Source organism: Podarcis filfolensis (genome assembly GCF_964270895.1).
Source record: "Podarcis filfolensis genome assembly, chromosome: 6".
NCBI lineage: Eukaryota > Metazoa > Chordata > Lepidosauria > Squamata > Lacertidae > Podarcis > Podarcis filfolensis.
In genome coordinates, this window is record NC_139609.1 from 94,172,451 (window position 1) to 94,196,927 (window position 24,477).

Here is a 24,477-nt window from a genome sequence, read left to right on the forward strand (position 1 = left end):
TGTTCTGAGGAGAAAAGTGTCTCACTTTTCTCTGCAGAAATAAACATGGAACTCCAGAGGAGATCCCACAGAACTGCCACTTCAAGGAGATTCCTCACCAAACGTCTCACGCCTTTCTGAGGAGGGCAATAAGCGACACAGATCACTTAAAGCAGGCATGCCCACAGTCCATTCTGGGGGCTGGTTTCATCTGGCCCGTGGCAGTTTATTTATTGGGGTCAAATCCTTAAAAAAGCTCAACAAGTTCAATCCTAAAAAAATCTCAACAATTTTGAGGTAAAATTGCAGGAAAAACGCTCAGCAACTTCAAACCTAAAAAAAGCACAACTTTGGTCAGCCCTCACGCATGTTCACTTCACCAATTTGAAAAAAAAGTTTGGGTGCCCCCGACTTAAAGGCTGACAAGTTTTCAGGACATCTCCTTGTAAACCCTTGACACAGAGAGAACACACTGGAAATCCATATAGCTACAATACAACATATACCATGTGGCGTTTCCTCGGTGATTATTCCACATAAATCCATAGTCCCCCTGGTGTTTGAGGGATGGAAAACAAAGAGGATGGGAATACTTTGCCACTTTGTCAGTGGATCCTGACTTTATATTAATCCTTCATGATTATCCTTCATGCATAATCTCCCAGTGGGCTCCCTTTGCCCTGGCAGAGAAACTCTGAGCAAAAACCCCCTAACATCAGCCATCAAGGCAAGAACAAAGCAAAACAAGACCACTCAGACATTTTGGAAAGAGTCCACTCAGCCTTCCAAAACATTACTGATGTTTTGCGGGAAAAACACTGTAGGTGGCTAGGTGGGAGCAGAAGGGGAAAATTTTTAGATGTGTAGCCAGGGATTATGATGTGAGCTCAGGCACCACAGGCTGTTTGTCAGCTGCAAAATCCATCTGGCCTTTGCCAGAGAGGCAGGAAAAAACTTAAGGTGAAAGCCTGCCTTCAGAATGAGCAGATTCCAACTGCTCCTCTGTAAGCTCATAGCAGAAGCAGTCCAAACAGCCTTTGCTAGTTGGTTCCCCATAAACTGGAAGATACCTTATTTACTCGAATGTAATGCACACCTGTTTTGGCCGAATTATGTCATGAAAATTAGGGTGTGCATTAGGTTTGATAGCGTGTTAGTTTCGATTGTTGAAACACACCGCTGACATAGCAAATACTTTTGGGGTTTCAAAGTTTTGAAAACCGAGGCGCGCATTAGATTTGCGTAAATACGGTAACTCCTGGAGGAAATTAAAAGAAGAGAATCCACGGAACTTGAAGGCAATCTGTGAGAGCTCTGGTGCCTTTTGGATCTCAGTTTCCTTTTGCCTTGTGCATAGAAAATCTCCCCCTGTCCAACTTAAATGAATGAGGAGGAAATAACCTTCTGGGAAATGAAGCTTCCAAGCTAGAATAGAAACTTAGGAAAATCACCTTCTCCCAGGAAGGAGACTGGCACATTAGAAAGTGTCTCTCACACAACAGTGAGAGGGGAAACAGGCGATCCCACAGGGTTATTAGCGTGGAACTTGCCAAAATAAATGGAGCAGAGAAGGCAAGATCACTCTTGACTCGAGCAAAACTCTACAGACGCCAGCAGTGATGTTACATGATGCTCCTGTTGAGCCAATTTATTGGTAAGATTCAGCACAAACCCTCCATTGCTCAAACAGTCCCTCCTTGAAGCTCTTGCCACAGAGCAGGGGAGATCAGGCATGCTGGACCCACCAGTGCAAAATGGGGCATAATGCACTAGTATTATAAGCCATGGGCCTCACTGGCCAAGCAAAAACGGCATTTCTCATGGCCGTAGCCAGGATTTTTGTTGGGAAGGGGGACAGGCTTTCGTTAGGGGGCAGAACCTCAGATTTGTATTGATTTGTATTGATTTGGGGGGGCAACTGCCCCTGTAGCCTTATGAGGCTTTGCCCTCGGGTGGGAAAAAGTATTGCACCCGGGAAAGGGAGATGGGAGTCAAAACAGACACTCAAGGAATGGTTTCGGAGAAAAAGCTTTATTTCTACCATCCGGCTGGTAGAAGGAGCAAGTGTGATGATTCACAAACAAGCACGGGTTCACAGTCATTTGCACAGAGCATATATTCCCCTTCCAGTTCCCTCCCCTTTCTCCTCCTCCTCCGGAGTCCTGCCCCATGTTGAGTTTCCTGAGCATGAACAGAAAGCTCCTGTCTTTGGGAAAGGGGGGTGAGAAGCCAAGGGGGGTCGCCGAGCCTTGCGTTCAGTGTGTCCAAGATATGTTTCTTTTCTCTTGCTCTATTGGCACAGTTCCCGGAAAGAAAGTTGCAATCTGGTTAGCAAGGCCAACTAGCCTGGGAAACATACCGTTTCGCTACAGCAGAGCAAGATAGCAAGATGCTTAGCTAAATGCTTTTTAGCCTTAGAGAAAATAATTTGAAAAGTGCAATTTGAAAAGTGCTTGAAGCTTTGAGGCCTGGAGGGGTGTGACTTCGGGCCTCGGTAGGGCACCTGTCCTCACCTCCTTCACCCCCATGCCCCCCCCCGGCTATGCCCATGGCATTCCTGTTTAGCAAGTGTATTGACTGGACCTGACAAAGCTCCACACCTCAACTGTGACTTTCAAAGCCACCCTGAAGAAAGAGAAGCTGCAAGCATTCAAATAGCCTCCTAGAAAAAGGACAAACACAAACAGAGAGGCAGGCAGGCAGAAAAACATGGCAGCATATAATGTGTGTGGGAAAATTCAAAACACAGAGTCAGAATGGTCAGACCCACAAATAAGAGGATGTGAGGGGTCACAAAAGGCAAGCCTCTAAAGAGAGCTAGATGAACTCATCCTGCTCTTAACCACAGGCAGGGAACCTAGCAAGTTTCCCTTCAAGGCTGCCATCTTGGTGAGAGGCAACGGTGATGGACAGAGAAGCCATGAAGTTAAAATGGAGCCCTTCCTTGCACAGTGAAAAGGAGTGGGAAACAGCAGGAACTCCCTTCTGTCAGGACTTCTCTCAACCGCCACATGCTTGCATTCTTAGTGGGTTGGTAGGTAAGGTAAGAAGCGCTGAGCACTAATTGAAACCACCTCTGAATTGGAAAGGGAAGGGGAGATAAGGGCCTAGGGAGATAAGTGCTCAAGCGCCAGTTTCTGTGTGAAACGAAAGGCTGGTGCCATTTGAGGATGGGCAATAAATAAAACGGCACTCCTGGACACATGGGCATCCAATGAAGCAGAGTGTTGGAAGGTTCAGGGCAGAGAAAAGAAAACACTTCGTCATGTGGCACATAGTTAAATTATGGAACTCCCTCCCATGGAACTTGGATGGCTTTACAAGAGGATTAGACTAATTTATGGAGGAGGATGCTGTCGATAGCTACCAGCCATGATGGTCCTGTTCTACCTCCATGGTCAGACGTAGCAACGCATCTGAATACCAGAAGACAAAAGAAGATGAGAGTGCTCTTGTGCTCCTGCTTGCGGGTTTCCCACAGGCACATACCCTCCAACATTTATCCTATGAAAATAGGGGTGTCCTATTCTATTATTATTATTTTACTGGGTTGCCCCAGGCACTCTGGGTGGCTTCCAACACATATATAATCATAATAAAACATTAAGAAACTTCCCTCTACAGGGCTCCCTTCAGATGTCTTCTAAAGGTTGTACAGTTACTAATCTCCTTGTTCTCCGAGACATGGAGGGGAGGAAAAAAGAAAACTGGGACATTCCAGGATCAAATCAGAAACCAGGGTGGCCTCTGTAAATCCAGGACTGTCCATGGAAAATAGGGACACTTGGAGGGTCTGCAGGCATTGGTTGGTCTCTGTAAGAACAGGATGCTGGATTAGATGGGCCTGATCCACCAGGGCTCTTCTGAGTGTTTCTATCCCAAACACACAGGATATATAGATGGATGAAGAAGACAAAGGAATCCAAGGAAATTTGGGACTGAGGAAAACTAGCATGAGAGGAACACAAGGACCAAATTATCCCCAACCACAGGCAGGGTTGATCTAGTGAGAGGGATCAGTCATACAGTGGTTCCGCTCCTTCCTCCTGGGCCATGTTCAGAAAGTGGAGGTAGGGGATGAGTGTTCAGACCCCTGGGCTCTCACTTGTGGGGTGCCTCAGGGTTCTGTCCTCTCCCCCATGCTTTTCAACATTTACATGCAGCCGCTGGGAGAGATCATCAGGAGGTTTCGGCTGGGTGTTCATCAGTATGCGGATGATACCCAGCTCTACCTCTCTTTTAAATCAGAACCAGTGAGGGCGGTGAAGGTCCTGTGTGAGTGTCTGGAGGCAGTTGGAGGATGGATGGCAGCTAACAGATTGAGGTTGAATCCTGACAAGACAGAAGTACTGTTTTTGGGGGACAGGAGGCGGGCAGGTGTGGAGGATTCCCTGGTCCTGAATGGGGTAACTGTGCCCCTGAAGGACCAGGTGCGCAGCCTGGGAGTCATTTTGGACTCACAGCTGTCCATGGAGGCACAGGTCAAATCTGTGTCCAGGGCAGCTGTTTACCAGCTCCATCTGGTACGTAGGCTGAGACCCTATCTGCCTGCGGACTGTCTCGCCAGAGTGGTGCATGCTCTGGTTATCTCCCACTTGGACTACTGCAATGCGATCTATGTGGGGCTACCTTTGAAGGTGACTCGGAAACTACAACTAATCCAGAATGCGGCAGCTAGACTGGTGACTGGGGGCGGCCGCCGAGACCATATAACACCGGTCTTGAAAGACCTACATTGGCTCCCAGTACGTTTCCGAGCACAATTCAAAGTGTTGGTGCTGACCTTTAAAGCCCTAAACGGCCTCGGTCCAGTATACCTGAAGGAGCGTCTCCACCCCCATCATTCTGCCCGGACGCTGAGGTCCAGCGCCGAGGGCCTTCTGGCGGTTCCCTCATTGCGAGAAGCAAAGCTACAGGGAACCAGGCAGAGGGCCTTCTCGGTAGTGGCGCCCGCCCTGTGGAACGCCCTTCCAGCAGATGTCAAAGCGATAAACAACTACCTGACATTCAGAAGACATCTTAAGGCAGCCCTGTTCAGGGAAGTTTTAAACATGTGATATTTTACTGTATTTTTGGTTTTTATGGAAGCCGCCCAGAGTGGCTGGGGAGGCCCAGCCAGATGGGCGGGGTATAAATAATAAATTATTATTATTATTATTATTATTATTATTATTATTATTATTATTATTATCAGTTCTCCTCCTGGAGAGGTGGCCAAAGACTTTGGTGGACCTCTGCCTCATGTCATCCTCATGGGGAATATCACCCATCACCAAAAGTTTCTGACAGTAAGAGCTGTTTGGCAGTGGCACGGTCTCCGGGAGGTTGTGGACCTCCCTTCCTTGGAGGTTTTTAAGCAGAGGTTGGATGGCCATCTGCCATGGCTGCTTTCGCTGAGATTCCTGCATTGCAGGGGGTTGGACTAGATGACCCTTGGCGTCCCTTCCAGCTCTACAATTCTATGATTCTATGATCTTCAGGTAAAAGACAAACCACAGGCCACAGGCATGCACTCCTGAATATCAGGTTTTCACTTTTAAAATATGAGCAGAAAGACTGCACCTACGCTGGAAACCCTGAGGATGGAAATTCATGGGAAATTGTTTTTCAGGATTATGTGGGTTTTTTTAAGTACGTGTGCCCTTGCAACTCAGAATTTAATCAGGCTGAGAGAAACAAGGTTAGCTATGCCAAGCCTCTGACCTTTCCCAGCTGCAGACAGCCTCTGATACAGTATTTAGATTTAAGTGAGCAGAACCTTAGGGCTGGAATTACTGGAACCAAACAATGTTCCTGGTTTTCAGGAAATCCACCACAAACGCAAAAAAAGGCTTTCTGGTTGGTCTGATTGCAGCTGAGTGGCCAAAATGTACATTTCTGTGACAAATCTACCCTCATGCTGCAGAGGGAAAGTGTGGATTTAATGCGCTCCGGTTTTTTTAACGGAGAAATCTGGGTATGTATCCTTAGCTGACCCCTGGTGGTTTTCAGATTTTATTTTTTTTTGGCTGAGCCTCACAGTTGTGTTGGATGCATTTACTTCCTCTGCAAATTACAAAGTAGAGGGTAAGTTTGTGAGGAGAGAGTAGCCGCAGTAGCAGCATAGGTGTGAAAAGTAGAGAAAGTGAAGCATTTCCTCAATGTAGGAGACGCAGCAGGAAGCAAGAGGGAACTCTTTCTGGCTTAAAACCCAAGGACAACCAAGAAAGTAAACTTCTTCCAAGAACAGGTATATTCAGGCAGAAGTATTGTCACTGAGACTTCAGTGGCGAGAAGACTTTCCACCCTCACCTTGGCTAGATTCAAAAGCAAGCAGGGCTCTGCAACCTGTCGAATTTATTTCATCTGGAATAACTTCTAGATTTGGAGAGCTTGCCATTCTCCAGTTCTCTGAGGGCAAATAGGCCGAATGTTTTGATTTTACATGACAGCTTTCCTTTCTTGCCAGTCCTATGTCTGGTCTAAAAATTCATGAATTCTTCAGGCTTCTGACTGGTCCTCCATTTACAGTAAATTAATGAAAAGAAAGGTCTATGCCAAGGAAGAAGGATAAACTGCCCACACTTTGATTAGAACGCACTCTTTATTTGCATGCAAAAATCCCCTAGTTTTTTTTAAAAAACCCTGAAAAGTCAGAGAAACCTTTTTGCATGAAGCTGTGGTCTAAACCACTGAGCCTAGGGCTTGCCGATCAGAAGGTCAGCAGTTTGAATCCCCACGACAGGGTGCGCTCCCGTTGCACAGTCCCAGCTCCTGCCAACCTAGCAGTTCGAAAGCATGTCAAAGTGCAAGTAGATAAATAGGTACCACTCTGGCGGGAAGGTAAACGGCATTTCCGTGTGCTGCTCTGGTTTCGCCAGAAGTGGCTTAGTTATGCTGGCCACATGACCCGGAAAAACTGTCTGTAGAAGCGGACAAACGCCATCTCCCTCGGCCAGTAAAGCGAGATGAGCGCTGCAACCCCAGAGTCGTTCGCGACTAGACTTAACTGTCAGGGGTCCTTTACCTTTACCTTTAAAGCCCACATGCTTGAATTTATCTAAGTGTAGGTCCATTTCCAATATTTGCTTTGGCTTCTGGGCAACAGGGCTACAGCTTTCCCCATGGAACAGTGTTGATAGGCAGCTGCTTAGGAGAGGTTAGCCCAGAAGCTATCACCCTTCTCCATTTTGTTCTTTCTCCAAGGCTAGGCCTTAATGTTGCCATCGGGCCCTGCCACCCTCTTACCCAACCAACTCTGCCCTGCCACAATGTTCCCTACCCACCTTGAAGGGATGGTGCACAGCTAGAAGATTCATGCCCAGTGCCCACATGCTTCTTGTTTCGATGGCTTTTTTCCCATCTTGCAAGGGAGCAGTGGCTCTGCAGGAATGCTCTGTCATCCTCCACAACACGGCGTCCCTCAGACTCTGAGGTGGGGCAGAATGAAGTTGTTGCCCAAAAGAGCGTCCCTCTTGAAAAAGAAACCAACTGCTGGAGTTAAAGGTCAAGCGGTGTCACAACAGCTGGGATTCCAGAAATTGGCCAACAGCCTTCTGTCTCCTACCTAGGCAGGGCTGAAGGCAAGCCCTTCCATTGAGACCATTGTCACTGGAAGCCCCTTCATTCTACTGGAAGGTGGTTCTTTAGAGGGCAGAGACTGTTCCACCCTGAAACCTTTACATTTCCACAGCGTAGGTGTTATGTACTGAGCTGAATCCTAGAACAATAGGATCCAGAATGCAGCAGTCTGATTGGTCTGCAGGAGCCACCCAATCCAGCTCCAGGTGGAAGTGAATCAGCGACCTGATTGGCCTGCAGGAGCAGCCAATCAGGCTCCTGGATGAAGTGAATCAGCAACCTGATTAGTCTACAGGAGCAGCCAATCAGGCTTCTGGAGGAAGTGAATCCACAACCTGATTGGCCTACAGGAGCAGCCCGGAATTAGCCAATCACACGGGGCCCATTGTGTAAACAATCTATATATAGCTAGATGTTTTGGGGAAAGTTTCATTCATTGCTACTACAAGCTGGATAAAGAACATGAAATTCACACTCGACTCTGAGTATATTTCAGTAACGATTGCATAGAAATAGTGTAACAATTGAAGCCGTGTATTTCCATAGTTACCCATGTTTCCCCATGTTTTGGGGAGAAGTATTACTCAGAAGGGGGGTGGGAATGGGTGATTGGCTGATAGGTGTGGTAAACTTGTTAACGACTGCAATTGGTCTTACAGGAAAAAGCAAGGGGTGAGATGGCTAAAAATAGCTTTATCATGTATAATGAGATAAGAATCCAATGTCTCTATTCAGACCAGGTCTCTCCATGGTTTTAAGTTTGGTAATAAGTTGCAATTCAGCAACTTCTCTTTCCAGTCTTTTTCTGAAATTCTTTTGTAATAAGACAGCTACTTTGAGATCTTGCATAGAATGTCCTGGGAGATTGAAGTGTTCTCCTACTGGTTTCTCTGTCTTGTAATTCCTGATGCAAGATTTACCGGTATGTCCATTTATCCTTTGGCGTAGGGTTTGGCCTGTTTGTCCAATATAGAGGGCTGAAGGGCACTGTTGGCATTTGATGGCATACACAATGTTAGGAAATTAAATAGTCCTGAGATGGTATGTTTGATGTTGTTGGGGCCAGTAATGGTGTTGTCCGGGTGTATGTGGCAGCAAAGTTGGCATCTGGGTTTATTGCAGGCTCTGGTACCAGTGTCCATGTTACGTCTGGTTGTTGTATTATTGTGGGTGAGGAGTTGTTTAAGATTGGGTTCCCACCACCCTTCTGAGTAATACCCCTCCCCACCCTCTCACTATATATAAGGGTCTGGTGACTTCTGTTTCAGTGTATCTGAAGAAGTGTGCATGCACACGAAAGCTCATACCAATAACAAACTTAGTTGGTCTCTAAGGTGCTACTAACTTGGGACGCGGGTGGCGCTGTGGGTTAAACCACAGAACCTAGGACTTGCTGATCAGAAGGTCGGTGGTTCGAATCCCCGCGACAGGGTGAGCTCCCGTTGCTCGGTCCCTGCTCCTGCCCACCTAGCAGTTCGAAGGCACGTCAAAGTACAAGTAGATAAATAGGTACCGTTCCAGCGGGAAGGTAAACAGAGTTTCCGTGCGCTGCTCTGGTTCGCCAGAAGCGGCTTAGTCATGCTGGCCACATGACCCGGAAGCTGTACGCCGGCTCCCTTGGCCAATAAAGTGAGATGAGTGCCGCAACCCCAGAGTTGGTCACGACTAGACCTAATGGTCAGGGGTCCCTTTACCCTTTAGCTTTTAAGGTACTACTGGAAGGATTTTTTTTATTTCCATAGTGTTACCATTAGGAGGGGCAAAGTATGGTAAGATGCCATCGATCTGTGACATCAATCTGTCTCCTGATGCTTTCCACTGTTAGTTAAATGTGGGGTGACTCAAACTGGATCACGGCATAAGTGCCTTTTTTTATTTTAGCGTGTACACGCACATGCAAACACATGCTTCCCTTGCCATGCAATTTCCCCCAATTTGAATTCCTCTTCTGAAGTTATTTGCAAAAATGAATAAACACATCACCCACTCAGACACCATTCCCAGCTGCAGGTTTGCTACCCCCAACAGCTGGATTATAGCCTATTGATTTCTGTTGAGACAGACTGACTGGCACCCCTTCATAATCCTAGTTCTTCCTGTCAACCCGTGTTGGCAGGGCTCTCCAACGTCAGATCGTAGTGAGGGTGTGTGTGGTGGAATGCTCTTCCATAATGCCCCTGTCCTTTTGCAAAGAAAACTAGGATTTCTAGGAGAAGGGTTCTAGCTTGTCTTCTCCCACTGACACACTGGTTTTCTACGTGCAAGCATGTTTTATTTTTAAAGATCATTTTCATTCAGATTACCAGAATGAGGAGCATTAAATCATGTGAACCACCTGATGCATTGCAGGCAAGGCGACACAGATTTACCACTTCATGAGAACTAGGCCACCGTGACAATCCTGTCAGAGGTCTAAAAATAAAAAGAGACGCTGTCTCGAAAGGGGCCACACATGTCAGAATGGTTCTAACTGGTTTCATAGGCGTTCCGTTTAGAATACATGACTGAGACGTTATGATTTAGAGGCCCTTATATGCAACTTCCTTTAAAAAACCGCTTTGTCATCCGAAAGAGCTGATATATAACTCTGGTGGTGATGATGAGGAAGTCAAGTGGCTGAGAATGCTGATAGCAAGGGACTTTTTACAAACCCAGCTGTTCTGCATTAGCTGGGAAATTAGATGTTAGCCTGAGCCTTTAGTGTCATCGGCCCAGTCCTGTGAAATATTTTATTTCATCTCTGTTATGGAATTATAAGATATAAAATAAATGTACCAGGCAAACACATACAGAAATACATAAATCGCATGTCTGAAACAGTGCAGGAAAAAAGTCCTGAGAGACAAAACCATTTTGTCTCTCCCAAATTGACCTCAAATGTTTCTCTGTAAGGACAAAGGAAATGGAAAAACCTCCCCATTGTCTCTTTGCTCACAAATCCTGTCTTAAGGGCCTATCCGTGCATGAATAGGGTGAGCCCGTGAGAATGGCCAGGCTCTCCAGGTAAACCCATCAACAGGTTTCCTGCCAGACAGGATTTCTGCTGTAGACTGCCCCTTCAGTGATGTATTTATGATGTATTGGGGGGTGGACTTGGGCTCCAGGGTGGGCAATTTCAAAAGTCCATATAAGGGCTTGCACACCATTGTTCTGGGGCCCCTCCTCCCTCCCTGTGTGGGGTGAGTGGGGACCCTGTTGCAACAATTTAATAAAGATCAGGCTTACTAGCCGCTTTGCTTCTCAATACAGTGGTACCTCGGGTTACATACGCTTCAGAGTCTGTAACCTGAAGTGTATGTAACCTGAAGCGTAACCCAGAAATAGTACCTCGGGTTAAGAACTTTGCTTCAGGATGAGAACAGAAGTTGTGCAGCGGTGGTGCAGCGGCAGCAGGAGACCCCATTAGCGAAAGTGGTGCTTCAGGTTAAGAACAGTTTCAGGTTAAGAACAGACCTCCGGAATGAATTAAGTACTTAACCCGAGGTATCACTGTAATCTCTGGTTGGCCTCTGTTATTTTCTCCTGCCAATAGAGAACCTACAAAAGGACTCTATATGGGCTCTTGGATACCCCTTAAGGGAAAAGGAGCAGGTTTTTTCTTATAACAGTCTCATTTACTGCATTTATACCCTGCCTTTCCTCCAAGGACATCAAAGTGGTGCACATAGTTTTCTCATTTTATCCTCAGAACAACCCTGTGAGGTAGGTTAGGCTGAGAGTGAGTGACTGGCCCAAAGTCACCTGAATCCTGGTCTTCCAAGACGTAGTCTGACACTCTACTACACCACATTGGCTCTGCCAACAGAAATTCAGCAGCCGCCTTCTATGCCAACTTTTAAATGCCTGCTGAAAGCTTTTTTTTTTAATTCCGCCAGGCCTATGCAGTCAATTAAGAGCACATCTCCCCCAAACGGTTTATTGGTGCCTTTTTTAAATTCTCTTTTTTCATTGAAAGTGGTTTTTTTAATGCTTTTATTGCATGATTTCCATCTTTTTAATGTAAACCACATTGATATGTTTTGTGATTTAGAGGTATATAAATACTATTATTGGTGTGCCCTGGTCCATGGGATCACGGAGAGTCGGACACAACTAAACGACTAAACAACAACAAAAAATACTATTAAAGTAAATAAAAATGAGATCAAGCTATATTTAAAAAAGAGAGAGTTAAACGGTATACACTGGATATTTAAAAAATTGACTAATGTGGCATGTGGGAGGGGAGTAGACTTGCTCAGTGTTATTTTGGGGGGGGGCAACTTATTGAAATATAGCAACAAATACATATAAAGAATACTGGGAAATTAAATGAAATTACAAGACCCGGGAAGGGCATATAGAAAAGTTAGCTACAAGAATAGCTCAAGACAGTCATATTTCCTGAGATGGAGCAGTTAGTGAGTGTTGTGCACCCAAGTCCAAAATCTAAGAACTAAAGTCCCACCTGACATGGCAGAAGCACTTTGGGTCTCCCATCCCTCCAGAGACCAGCAATTTCTGCAACAGCCAAAGTCCACAAGTTTTATGCACCATAAATAAAGATGAAGATATGATTGCATTTTCCATTGTTGAGCTACGGAAATCCTGGTCGCAGCCAGAGTCCATGTTAAAAGTTATTCGGAATGAAAAGTTTTCATCTGATCATCCCACAGGTTCAGCAAGAGGGTTAGGGATAGAATATTTTATTATACAGTGGTACCTTGGGTTAAGTACTTAATTTGTTCTGGAGGTCCGTTCTTAACCTGAAACTATTCTTAACCTGAAGCACCACGTTAGCTAATGGGGCCTCCCGCTGCTGCTGCGCAATTTCTGTTCTCATCCTGAAACAAAGTTCTTAACCTGAGGTACTATTTCTGGGTTAGCGGAGTCTGTAACCTGAAGCGTATGTAACATGAGGTACCACTGTATTAGACCTTTTTTTAAAATAAACGCCACACCAACATGATGAAGCATGGGGACATTCCCACCATGAGTAGGGAAAAGTCTCTCTTTTCCCACATTTAGTAAATCCTATGAGCTGTGCTTAAACAAGGGGTACCAGTGCCTGTCCTCTGTGTCCCCAAAGTGTTTTGAATTTGGTTAGAGCTGTAGCAGCCAGGGCTTTAAAAACCTGATCCGTAAATGTCATGTCAAAACAAGTAGGTATGTAGCCAATTTAATCACGGGACATTTATGTTTAATTTGTTCCATAGAGATAAGATTGCCAATAACATAAATATTACACAATCTAAAAAGATTCCCCCTCCTCCCACGATACAACAACTTTACGTAAAGTCAAGTCAGTGACCCAAGAGGAAACAGTGGCAAACAGAGGAGAGAAAGGCAATACTGCCATTTCTTCCAAATCCTGAATGTGTTTGGAGTATATGGGTAGTAAATTTGATGTACACCTGAAGGAGATCATTTGTGGCAACATTTCCTGTTTAATGGAAATCCAATTTTTTATCAGCCTTCCTAGAATAAAACGGAGTTGACTCAACTGAAATTTGTCGTGGTGTAATGTTAGTTGTGGGAGACCCCAGCCTCCTCCATCCAGCTTTGTATAACAATTGTTAAACACTAATCTAGTGTTGGTTTTTCCTGAAATACAAAATTAGAGATAGTTTCCTGACAATTTTTTTAGCACAGCAGGATGGAGAGAGATAAGGAGCACCTGAAATAGGAACAAGAATTTGCGAATCACCGTCATGTGCCTTGTCATAATCTGTCCTAGAACAGGTAATTATTTCATGGTATTTTTCATTAAAGGTAAAGGGACCCCTGACTGTTAGGTCCATGACCGACTCTGGGGTTGCGGCGTTCATCTCGCTTTATTGGCCAAGGGAGCCGGCGTACAGCTTCCGGGTCATGTGGCCAGCATGACTAAGCCGCTTCTGGCGAACCAGAGCAGCGCACGGAAACGCCGTTTACCTTCCCACCGGAGTGGTACCTATTTATCTACTTGCACTTTGATGTGCTTTCGGACTGCTAGGTGGGCAGGAGCAGGGACCGAGCAACGGGAGCTCACCCCGTCGCGGGGATTTGAACCGCCGACCTTCTGATTGGCAAGTCCTAGGCTCTGTGGTTTAACCCACAGTGCCACCCGCATCCTTATTAGGAAGGTATAGACCAGTAAAGAAATTAAAGTTAAGATACTGACAGGAATATTATCTGAGAAACCATAAACTTGTCAATGTTTGTAAAATAAACTTGTTTGTTTTTTTTTGCCCTCATGTTTATTTCCATTACACAGCTGGCGGGGGGGGGGGATTAAATTCTGAAAAACAAGTATGGTATTTTAATGAGCCAGCATCAGATGAGCAGAGTATTAACTGTTCTGGTGCACAATGAGCAGAAAGCATGTAGAGGCTCTGAGTCAGCCAGGGTGCCCCAGAATTGTTAGCTACAGACCAATGGCTCAGCTATACACAGGAACACCTTGCCCATAGAGGCAAGTGGTGCAGGGCGCCGGGGCGCCAAGTTCTGGAGGGTACCAGGGAAGAGGCGGAGGCTCCCGGCATCAGCTCGCTGCCCTCGCCTGCCTCCGCCATGCCGTGCCGAAGCAGCTCCACGCCCAGAGCCTCTGCCTGCCGTGGCCACCTCGGCATGGGCGCCAGGGAAGAGGTGGAGACTGGGCATGATGCCTCCCAATTTCAGCTCGACGCCCTCGCCGAAGCAGTGCCACGCCTGGAGCTTCCACCTCTTCCCCACCAGAGGAACCGCCCTCCAGCCCCGCAAAGCTGCTGGCAGCACCATAAAAAGGTCAGCCATTTGGGGGGCGCTGGAGGGATCTTTGCACCATGGCGCTGAATATACTTAAGACGACCCTGGCTATATAGAGCTCGATGTACCCACAGCCACTTTCCTTTGCGCCACGATTATGGCCGTTAGGGTCTCCTGTAAGAGCGTAAGAAGAGCCAGCAGGATCTAGTCCTGTTCTCACAGCAGCCAGCCAGATGCCTGCAGAAAACCCCCAAGAAAAGTTTGAGCACAATACCACTCTCTTCTCAACTGGCATTCAGAAGCATCGATGCCTCCAACTGTGGAGGGCAGAGCATAGCCATCCTAGCTAGCCGCCATCGGTCTCCTCCATGAATTATGTCATCCTCTTTTAAAGCCATCCGAGTTGGTGGTTGTGGCAATCACACAGGGTCCCCGGACGCTTAACAATCTATTGATCCCTGTGCCACTGCTGTGATCGCTTCCCCGCTGCCACCAACCAGTTACTCTCTGGCAAAACACTGAGTCCAGTCAGTTGTTAAAAGTGAACAAAAAACAACAACACAAGTTTATTTTACAAACATTGACAAGTTTATGGTTTCTCAGATAATATTCCTGTCAGTATCTTAACTTTAATTTCTTTACTGGACTATACCTTCCTAATAAGGATGCGGGTGGCGCTGTGGGTTAAACCACAGAGCCTAGGACTTGCCAATCAGAAGGCCGTGGTTTGAATCCCCGTGACGGGGTGAGCTCCCGTTGCTCGGTCCCTGCTCCTGTGAACCTAGGAGTTCGAAAGCACGTCAAAGTGCAAGTAGATAAATAGGTACCGCTCCGGCGGGAAGGTAAACGGCATTTCCGTGCGCTGCTCTGGTTCACCAGAAGCGGCTTAGTCATGCTGGCCACATGACCCAGAAGCTGTACGCCGCTCCCTCAGCAAATAAAGCGAGATGAGTGCCGCAACCCGAGTTGGCCACGACTGGACCTAATGGTCAGGGGTCCCCTTTACCTTACCTTCCTAATACCTTCTGACTGTCTCAACTGTTTGACTGACTCCTCTTAACAAATTCTCTCCCTCTCTCACACCAGACTAGCCCAACCCACAGACTTATCTTCTCTGTCTCTTCTAACCCCAGACTGTCTTCTCAACAACTCTAACCCTCTAAAAAACCTCTGTGCTTAAACCTTATACACAGTTAACTCTGCTCCCTGGGTTCCCATGGGTTAGTCATTTTACAATTAGTCAACCCTTTCCCTATGAACCTAGTATGATGTCACACACCTAGGAAAGCAAACGCCACAGTGGCCATCACTGCCTCCTGTGGGAGCAAGTTCCAAGGTTTAACTATGCGCTGCTTGAAGGAGTCATTTCTTTTTATCTGTCCTGGATCTCCCAACATTCACCTTCATTGGAGGTCGAGGTCTAGCGTTGAGAGGGAGAGAAAAGCTTGTCTCTACCCACCGTCTCAAAATCTTGTATTTTGAAGTGCTTCTTGGTGACCCCTTTGTTTAACTCACTTTCTTTTTTTAAAAAATATATATATTATAAAATACACACATATTACGAATATACAAGCACACAAACATACATTTCATACAATCCTTAAATATATACAAACATACCTACATTCAGTCCCACAGATAATTCCTTTTCCCATCACCATCCACCACCCCTCACCCCACCTTTGTGTTAGACTTCCAATCTACTCAATTGCAATTTCTTTCCACTTCTATTACTTTCTTTCACACACCTTAAACCTAATTTCATGCTTCTTTTTCTATTACACATTGTTATCCATCTTATTTAGTATTTCAGTATTCAAAACGGAACTTGTTTATTCTAATAGGAGTTCTGATTTTTCAATATGGTTTTGTAAGTATCCTTTAAACACCTTCCAATCCCTGTCTATCTTCTCTTTTGAGATCCTTCCAATTTCTCCCATTGTTTTGGATATATTGTAGTACTCCAATAATTTGGCAAGCCACTCTATTTTTGTCGGTATAATACCACTTTTCCAATTTTTCGCAATCAATAGCCTTGCGGCTACTGTTGCGTACAAATATAATGTCTTGTCTTCTTCCTTTAGACTTCCTGGTACTATTCCCAATAGAAAACCTTCTGGTGTTTTCCTAAATGAATATCTAAACATTTTTTTTTCATTTCGTTATATATTGTTTGATGTTTAAACAATTCCACCATATATGTATCATAGTACCTTTTCCAGTGTTGCATCACTGGAACACTGTTTTACCCACTTTCAAGTTGAAAATGGCCCTGATGTCACTGTTCTTTTGTGGTATGAAGAAAAAAATTGAATGGACCCGACTTGCTCTCTGAGTGAGCTACTGGTTTGATGGCGTTTATCTCCAACAGGTGGGGCATTCTCCCCGAGGAATTGTGATGTTTCTCTGTATCCCAAGATGGTGGTGTGGTGTGATCGACATGACCATGACAGGCTTAAAGTCAGCCGTAGGAAAAGCTTTTGGGGTACACTCAACACGGAGAGAGCAGAATCAGTAACAGACCCTCCTCTTTCTGGTTCAGTGAACTGCAAAAGCCTCCTACCTAAGAAGGAACGAAGACCTGAAATGAGAAAAGCAGTTTGCACGACCCACCAAGGAAGATAACACAATTCGTTTTCAAAATGATGTGCATTTATTCAAAATCCAATTTAAAATATTTAGCTGTTAATTCAACAAAAGTGATGAACTTAACCAGTTATACCAGCTTCTCAAAGTCTGTTAGTCATATAACAGGAGTCTTCTATACCACATATAGTAACCCATTGCTCAGTAAATTATTGCCATGGATGGGCTTGATGACATTCTAGTTTTCCAACATGTGGTTTAAAGTCCCTTGGCAGGAGACTTGAATTTAGTAATCTGGAGTTGATTTCCTGGAGAGAAGTTGGAGAAAAGTTGGCTCTAAACCACGTCCCATCAAATATGAAGCTAGAAAGGTAACAAGGAGCTTCTTAACCACCATCTATAGCACAAGATAGTGAAGAGGAATTTCCTTCCATCGCCAGAACTCTGGGCAGGATTTCTTAAACTTTGGCTTCAGTGTCAATTTGTAGCTCAATTAGTTCTTCTTCCACTACGCCAACTGTCTTGTAACTTGACTATCTTGTGACAACTCAGAATCTTAAATATAAATAGCCGTAACCAAAGAAAATCGTTTTGAAAGCTGTAAGAGCAGTGAAACTTTAAATGTGAAGGGATATATTTTGTTCTAGGCTCTACCTCGTCAATCACAATTAAGTGACCATCGTGCCTGGAGGGGCCCACCTCCAATGCCCCCTGTTGCCCATTTGCCCCCTAGCACCCCCCAGGTAGCCCCCCCCCCCGAGGGCACTACTGCCCTCTTTGGGAACCACTGTGTTCTAAGTCAAGGAGACTAAATATATTAAAAGAAACTTGTGCAAAAGAGGCAATATGGCAGCCTTCCAAGTTAAGACATAAACAGCAAATAAAAACTCATATAATAAAAAACAGGGCCAGATGAAATCATAGTTGGATGGAACTTGCAACCCATGTGGCCATGTGGTTAAGTACGCTACATGAAAACCACCAGACGGTGAATCCTGAGTTGGTGGGTGAACCTCTCTGATGTGGCAGTAAATAAGGCTTTGGAAAATCAAGTTTGTAATAAGAGTGCATAGACGCATCCTTCCAGCCTTGAGCGCAACGGAATGAGCAGCTGCTAGCTAGCAAGTGAGTTATCGTTACGTAAACTGGCGCTACTACTAAACACTACTACTAGAAACTACTAATTATTCAGCGCCAAAATCTTGCCTCATAGAAGAGTTGCTTTTCGTCAGTCATTCAGTAGACTATGTTTATTTGGAGGGGTTGTGTGCGTGCCACGGAAGCTTGAATAGGCCAGTCTTGGTTTCTGAATTGTTTACTTTTCCAAGCTAAAGTTCAGTTCTCCACATCAGTTTGAAAATTCGTCAGCACTGTAGGGTACATTTCTCCTTATACAATTTTGCCCAATATACACATTTTTTGCAAAGGAATTTCCTGTAATGCAACATTATTTTAACCAACATACAAATGTTTATGCACACTTTATATCCCACCATATGGATCCTTGGACAATTACTTGGTTGCCGAACTGCATCACAAAATTCAAAGAAGTTTGAATAGTGAAGGATGTATGTGTTTCAGAATGTGAGAATTGGGCTGTTTGGCCTTTAAATATGAACAAAATGACACACACACCCATTACTAATACATGCATTTCACAAACAGCTTTAAACCCTCAACATCTTCATTATTCTTTTGCAATAGAATGGTCCTTCTGATTTCTGCAGTTGGCCGGAGATGTGGGGCTTGTTTATCATTTGAAAAAGGCATAAGACATACAACTCATTTCTAATAGAGGTTTTCTGGACCAAGCTGACCTAACCACATCACTGGAGAAGCGTGCTCTGTAGGAGGGAATTCTGGGGCCAGTTCTCAGATTCTGCACTCCCTTAATAAAGGTAAAGGTAAAGGGAGCCCTGACCATTAGGTCCAATGGTGACCGACTCTGGGGTTGCGGCGCTCATCTTGCTTTATTGGCCGAGGGAGCCGACGTACAGCTTCCGGGTCATGTGGCCAGCATGATTAAGCCGCTTCTGGCGAACCAGAGCAGCGCACGGAAACGCCGTTTACCTTCCCACCGGAGCGGTACCTATTTATCTACTTGCACTTTGACATGCTTTCGAACTGCTAGGTTGGCAGGAGTAGGGACCGAGCAATGGGAGCTCACCCCATCGCGGGGATTCGAACAGCCGACCTTCTGATCGGCAAGTCCTAGGCTCTGTGGTTTAACCCACAGCGCCACCCGCATCCCACTCCCTTAATAGGCATACCCAAAAATATTGCCACTGTTTAACTTGAGCTGCTACTCTATGAAGCAAGCCAGGATTCTATTTGAGGAACACTGTGCATAAATGAGAAATATTTTTTAGGGTGTGATTATTTTTCACAAGGTTTCCATTTAAATAGAAATATTAAAAGGTATTTCATTGTTCTCTGTGCTCTCACCTTCTCTAAGAGCTGACCCACACTTAAGAGGCATCATGCACAACTTTGCTAGGGCTGCTTCACTTCAGAATGTGGATCATCGGATCACATTATTGAATGCAGCCTTTACGGAAAATGAACATGTTGAGGAGATGGGTCCTAACCTGGGGCTTCTTCCCGATGCCAGGCAGCTTGTGATAGTCAAGGAGCATACAAACCCCTCAACTGCACCCTTCAAGTCTATAAGAACATAAGGCAGCCCTGCAGAACCAAACCAACAGTTCATTTGGTCCAGAAAATTGTTTCCACAACCAGGTGATTCTGCAAAGCTCACAAGCAGGGCGTGAAGAGAGTTGTCTTCTCCAATAATAATAATAATAATAATAATAATAATAATAATAATAATAAATTATTTATACCCCGCCCATCTAGCTGGGTATAAATATTTCCAACAAAATATTAAAATACAGTAATCCATCAAACATTAAAAGCTTCCCTAAACAGGGCTGCCTTCAGGTGTCTTCTAAAAGTCTGGTAGTTGTTCTCTTTGACATCTGGTGGGAGGGCGTTCCACAGGGCGGGTGCCACTACCGAGAAGGCCCTCTGCCTGGTTCCCTGTAACTTGGCTTCTTGCAGCGAGGGAACTGCCAGAAGGCCCTCGGTGCTAGATCTCAGCGTCCAGGCTGAACGATGGGGGTGCAGACATTCCATCAGGTATACAGGACTGAGGCCGTTTAGGGATTTAAAGGTCAGCACCAACACTTTGAATTGTGCTCGGAAACGTACTGGGAGCTAATGAAGATCTCTCAGGACTGGTTGCTTGCCACCGGCGGCTTGTATTCAGAGATACACAGTGGAGCCTGGGAGGCACGGAGTGTGTAGGGAGACCAACAGTAGATGGAGCCAGAGCCAAGAAATTCCGGTTTCGTTCCCATCCTCCCTGCTGCTGAGTTGCACAAGTGTAACACTGAGTATATTGAGGAAGAAACTGACAGCCAATGCCACCCACTGGACTGGGCATAGTAGGGGGCTGGCTGAGGGCAGATTGAGGTTGGTCAGGCACTGCCCCCTTTGCCCTAACGAACCAGTCTCTACTGGAAGTACATTGTCTCTGAATGTGGATATTCCATTTAGCTGTCATGGACAATATAGCCACCGCTAGACCTATCCTCCACAATTTAATCCAGTTCCCATTCAAAACCACCCAAGAATTCACCTGGGAACAGGGCAATATCATGGTGCAGCATAGTTCCCGCTAGGCATTCTGCACCAGGAATCTGGCCAGGCAGCTGAGGGCAGCCCCCCTGCTGCTTGGAAGCAATTTATTTTTCTTTGTTGCAAAATGGCATCAAAGAAAAAGCCTCTACTACTTTGCAAAGGTTAAGACCACACCCTGAAAATTCTTAGAATTCACCCATTTCCCTGAAAGCAACTGAATAGCCTACTTATTTCCAAGAGAGTCAAAATTAGGTGTGTGTATTTGTGTTCTGTAAGTTAGTTATTTGAACTGTGCAGTGGGTTTGGCTAGGGCCTGAGCCAAGTTGGGCCTATAGAGAGATTCTGTTATCAGCAGAGTCAAGTTGAGACCTCTATGGACTGCTCTGAGTTGGGATGGGTGGCCCAGAGCAATCTGAGACTGTCAAGGAGTGGGGCACAAAGCAGGCAAGAGGTGGGAAAACTCAATGAAAAGGCCAAGACTTGCCTGACTGTTAGCTGCATGTTCCCAGAAGGGAGGAGCCTGATGGTGCAACGTCTGTTGAGTGGAGGCATTGGTCCTGCAAGGTGCTCCTCCTCTCCAAGCAACTTCGCTACAGGAAAGCTGCTTGCAATGAAGCACCTTACAGAATTGACCCTACTGCTCTTGGGTCAGGAGAGGTGGAGATGGTCTGTAGCCAGAAAGCAAGGGGAAAGTTGTTCTAGCCTTTCTCATGGTTAAGGACAGTTATTTGCATAGAGACTTCTTTGAATCAGAGGCAGTGTACAGGCTGGCTCCCCATCCACTATCATTCACTGTAGCCTTAACTGCCAGCACTGGTCCCCTGCCCACCAAACAGATGCCCAGGAGTCCTAAATTTTAGTGTAAGAGATGCCTAAGACCTTGGAAGGCTCTGCTCACCCTCCTCAGATAACTGTTTCCCTAGTATTCAGTAGTCTTAAAATATTCCGTGTTTCCTTTCATCAGTTGCTCCATACACAATTTTTTCGCCTCCATATGCAGTGATCTCCCACAAAACCCTGCATTATTTTCAGTAAGTGAATGCAACCCCATTTGTTTAGCTTTACCTCTGAAGCCATGATTACTCACCCACATGTTTTATTGCCAAGTGACACACCATAAGCAAAAAACTGTTAATTTTGTTATGTGGAGGGCTGGAGTGGGGAAAAGAGAAACCAGGAGTCTGATTGTACAAGCAGAGATCCATTGTGCAAGTGGGTGGCCATCACTGGATGCTGTCCACAATGTTTGGAATGCTGCTGATATTCAAGCCACACGGCGAATGCGTTTTTTATTTATTGACATAGTTTAACATGTACTATTTCCCACTTTTGAAAACTGATGCAATTTGTCAATTCACAAAAATACTTGCAGTTTATAAAAATATAAAAGCACTTAATGTACTTTAAAATTATTCCATTTATTTTCTATTTTTTGCAACAGAACCAACTGGTTGTTGCAGAAATCCTTCTGAAGCATCAGAAAGCAGAGCAGAGCAGAATCCCTTCTTATCAGCAGAAGTTTCCGACACGAAGCACAAGCAGCGAAATTCAGAGGCTTTCTATTTAATTAGCCTGAGCACCAGCTCAGGACTCACCAAAATTACACTGACTATCAACTATCAAAATTGACAGCTGACTATCAATGCGTACAGCCTTCTAATGAGCAGATAATCCACCTCAATTTGAGGTTTTCATTTGGTCAGTTTCTCTGAACTTTTTTGGTAGGCAGCTGGCCAATAGATCACAAGGCCTGCCAACACCTCAAAGAGTTTTTTTAGCACCTACAAAGTGATTGCTTTTACAAAGCAGGCATGGAAGCCACAAACTGTCCACAGGGAGACAAGCCATAATTATCTTGCCTCACTGAAGAGACTCTTATAAGAAAAATGATTTTATGCTTTTGTGTAAAAACGTCATTCTAAGAGCCCAACAGCTGCAAAAGTGTTAGAATGTTTGAGAGTATCAGGGGAACTGTAATCCTAAAGATCACTCTGTCCTTTCACCTTCTGCTGGCATTTGTCACCGTGAAGACAATGCTGCTTCTCCAAGCTTCTGCTGTGCGCTGAAAATCTCTACTGATGGAATAACTTCAGCAAGAGGGTGGCGGCATGAGGTGGCAACATCAGTCCAGAGAACAAAGAGCAGCTTGCTTAAAACAAATGTACACATTGCTTCCTTTCCATGGTCCTGGGCTATTTTTGCCTCAATGTATACCTCTCTCACTGGGGATCTGGCCAATAATTCATAGATAAATGTCTCTTCTTGGTATCAGCTTTGCATTCCGGGCACTTCTTGTCAACCTGAGGGGTGAGGAGGGGGTGAAGCAGAAAACAGGGGGGGAAATGAACACTGCCCAACATGAGCAACTCCACTAAGAACAATAAAGATGTTTGACGTCTGCCATTCTGCCAAGAACTCATACAAAGGGCCAAGAACAACAAGAAGTAAGCTTTTGGTGCTCAATCGGTGGCATCTGACTCACACATGATTAACCCAAATTATATCACTCATTTTGCTTCCAAGATCTGGTAAGGATGTATGACTGGGGAAGGAAGGTTTAATGGGAAGGGGGAAGAGATGCTTCAGAGACCAGTTTGCTCTGAAGCACCTCCCCACCATCCCTGTTACATGCGTCCCCAGAGAGGTTTAACAGGTGAGGGAGGCACTTCAGAGAGCCGTTTTGCAAATGACTCTCTAAAGCACCCCGCTTCTTTAAAGGGGTTTGGCGATAAGAGGATAGGTCAGGGGTAAAGGGAGGGGTGTTTGCTCATGTGGGGGGGGGGAGCGGGGTTGGTGAGCAGAACAGGTAGGGGCAGCAACAGCAGCTAGTTTAGTAAATAAAAGCAAAGCACACAAGGGTCAGTCATGTACTTAAAAGCCAAATCTAAGAACCTGCTTCCTTAAAGCCAAGAATTGCAGAATGGCTTCTCCAACCGAAGGTTACCACAGGGTGAAAAAACTCTTTTAATGAACTTCATAGAACAATAAGCCACAATAGAGAAGCAATGCAAAGCTTGCAAAATGCTTGGCCAACTGAGGGGGATAATCTAACTTTAGTTAACAGTTTGATTTCTAAGTATCTTCTGCTCTTCCTTTATCTCATGAACCTGCATATTTTATTTAAGGTTTGGGACAGATAGGGGTTGCACACCAGACTTTGGGTGTCTTATGGCTTTATTACTGAAGCATTTATTCATCTGACAGGTTATTTAATTATTTATAATTCTAATAAAAATATGAAGTTGACACACGTTTCCCCTTCACTTTGTTTTTGGTCGAACGCAAAAGGCTGCCACACGTTTGTGACATTTTGGTTAGTTCTAATAAAAGGCATTGCCCAACTCTGGATTTTAGAGCTCAGTTCTAAGTTCCTGCTTCGTTTATGCAATCCCTGTCTAGGAAAGGAGGAAGCAAAACCGTTCCAAAGGTGTTAAAGAAGTGAACTCACCGCGGTTCTGGGTAACAATTGCTGACCTCAGTTTTCACTGGCATTGCCTCCCACACCCCTGATAATGTCTGAGTCAGGTTCTTTCCCATCAGGGGAAACATTAGCTGATTTTTGCAAACTGGCCATGTCCATGCATGTTATTTTGTTGGCACTTCATGGAAGAAGATGAATGCTTCAAGGACCCAATTCACAGGTCACTTGTCAGGGAGAACTTTCCGAAGGCATAATTCCACATGCTGCTCACTGTATTTGGTAACCTAAATAGGCCTCATTTCTCTGTGATGATTAGATGCTTTCTCTTACTACCCTGTTGGTGGCCAAAAGGGGCAGAGAGGTCGCTTGATACCTCCTAATGACCTACATGCCTTAGTAAGACAAGAAGAGCTAAGTTTTGGCTGCGTGGTTCAAGACCCAGAGTACACTGCAATCATGCCTGACGCATTACTCCTATAAGAAAGGGGATTGGCTTCACACTCTGAGGGACAGGGAAGTTTGGGGTGAGCTGTGTCACATGGAGGAGTTTGGGGTGAACTTTCAGGGAGTTTGGAAAGAGCTGT

The 24,477-nt window shown here is 45.2% G+C and overlaps 1 protein-coding gene across 9 annotated transcripts in view; it reads right to left on the reverse strand.

The window, feature by feature from the left end:
* Nucleotides 1-21,730: 21,730 nt before the first annotated feature.
* RTEL1 (regulator of telomere elongation helicase 1) overlaps nucleotides 21,731-24,477 on the reverse strand; it is a 70,075-nt gene continuing 67,328 nt past the window's right edge. For all 9 annotated transcript variants that reach the window (XR_014549155.1, XR_014549156.1, XM_083618361.1 and 6 more), the window contains one exon: nucleotides 21,731-22,772. Coding sequence is in view for 7 of the 9 variants with exons in the window: in XM_083618361.1 (XP_083474487.1) it covers nucleotides 22,692-22,772 (81 nt within the window). In the remaining 2 variants the exon portion in view is untranslated. The remainder of the gene's footprint in view (nucleotides 22,773-24,477) is intronic.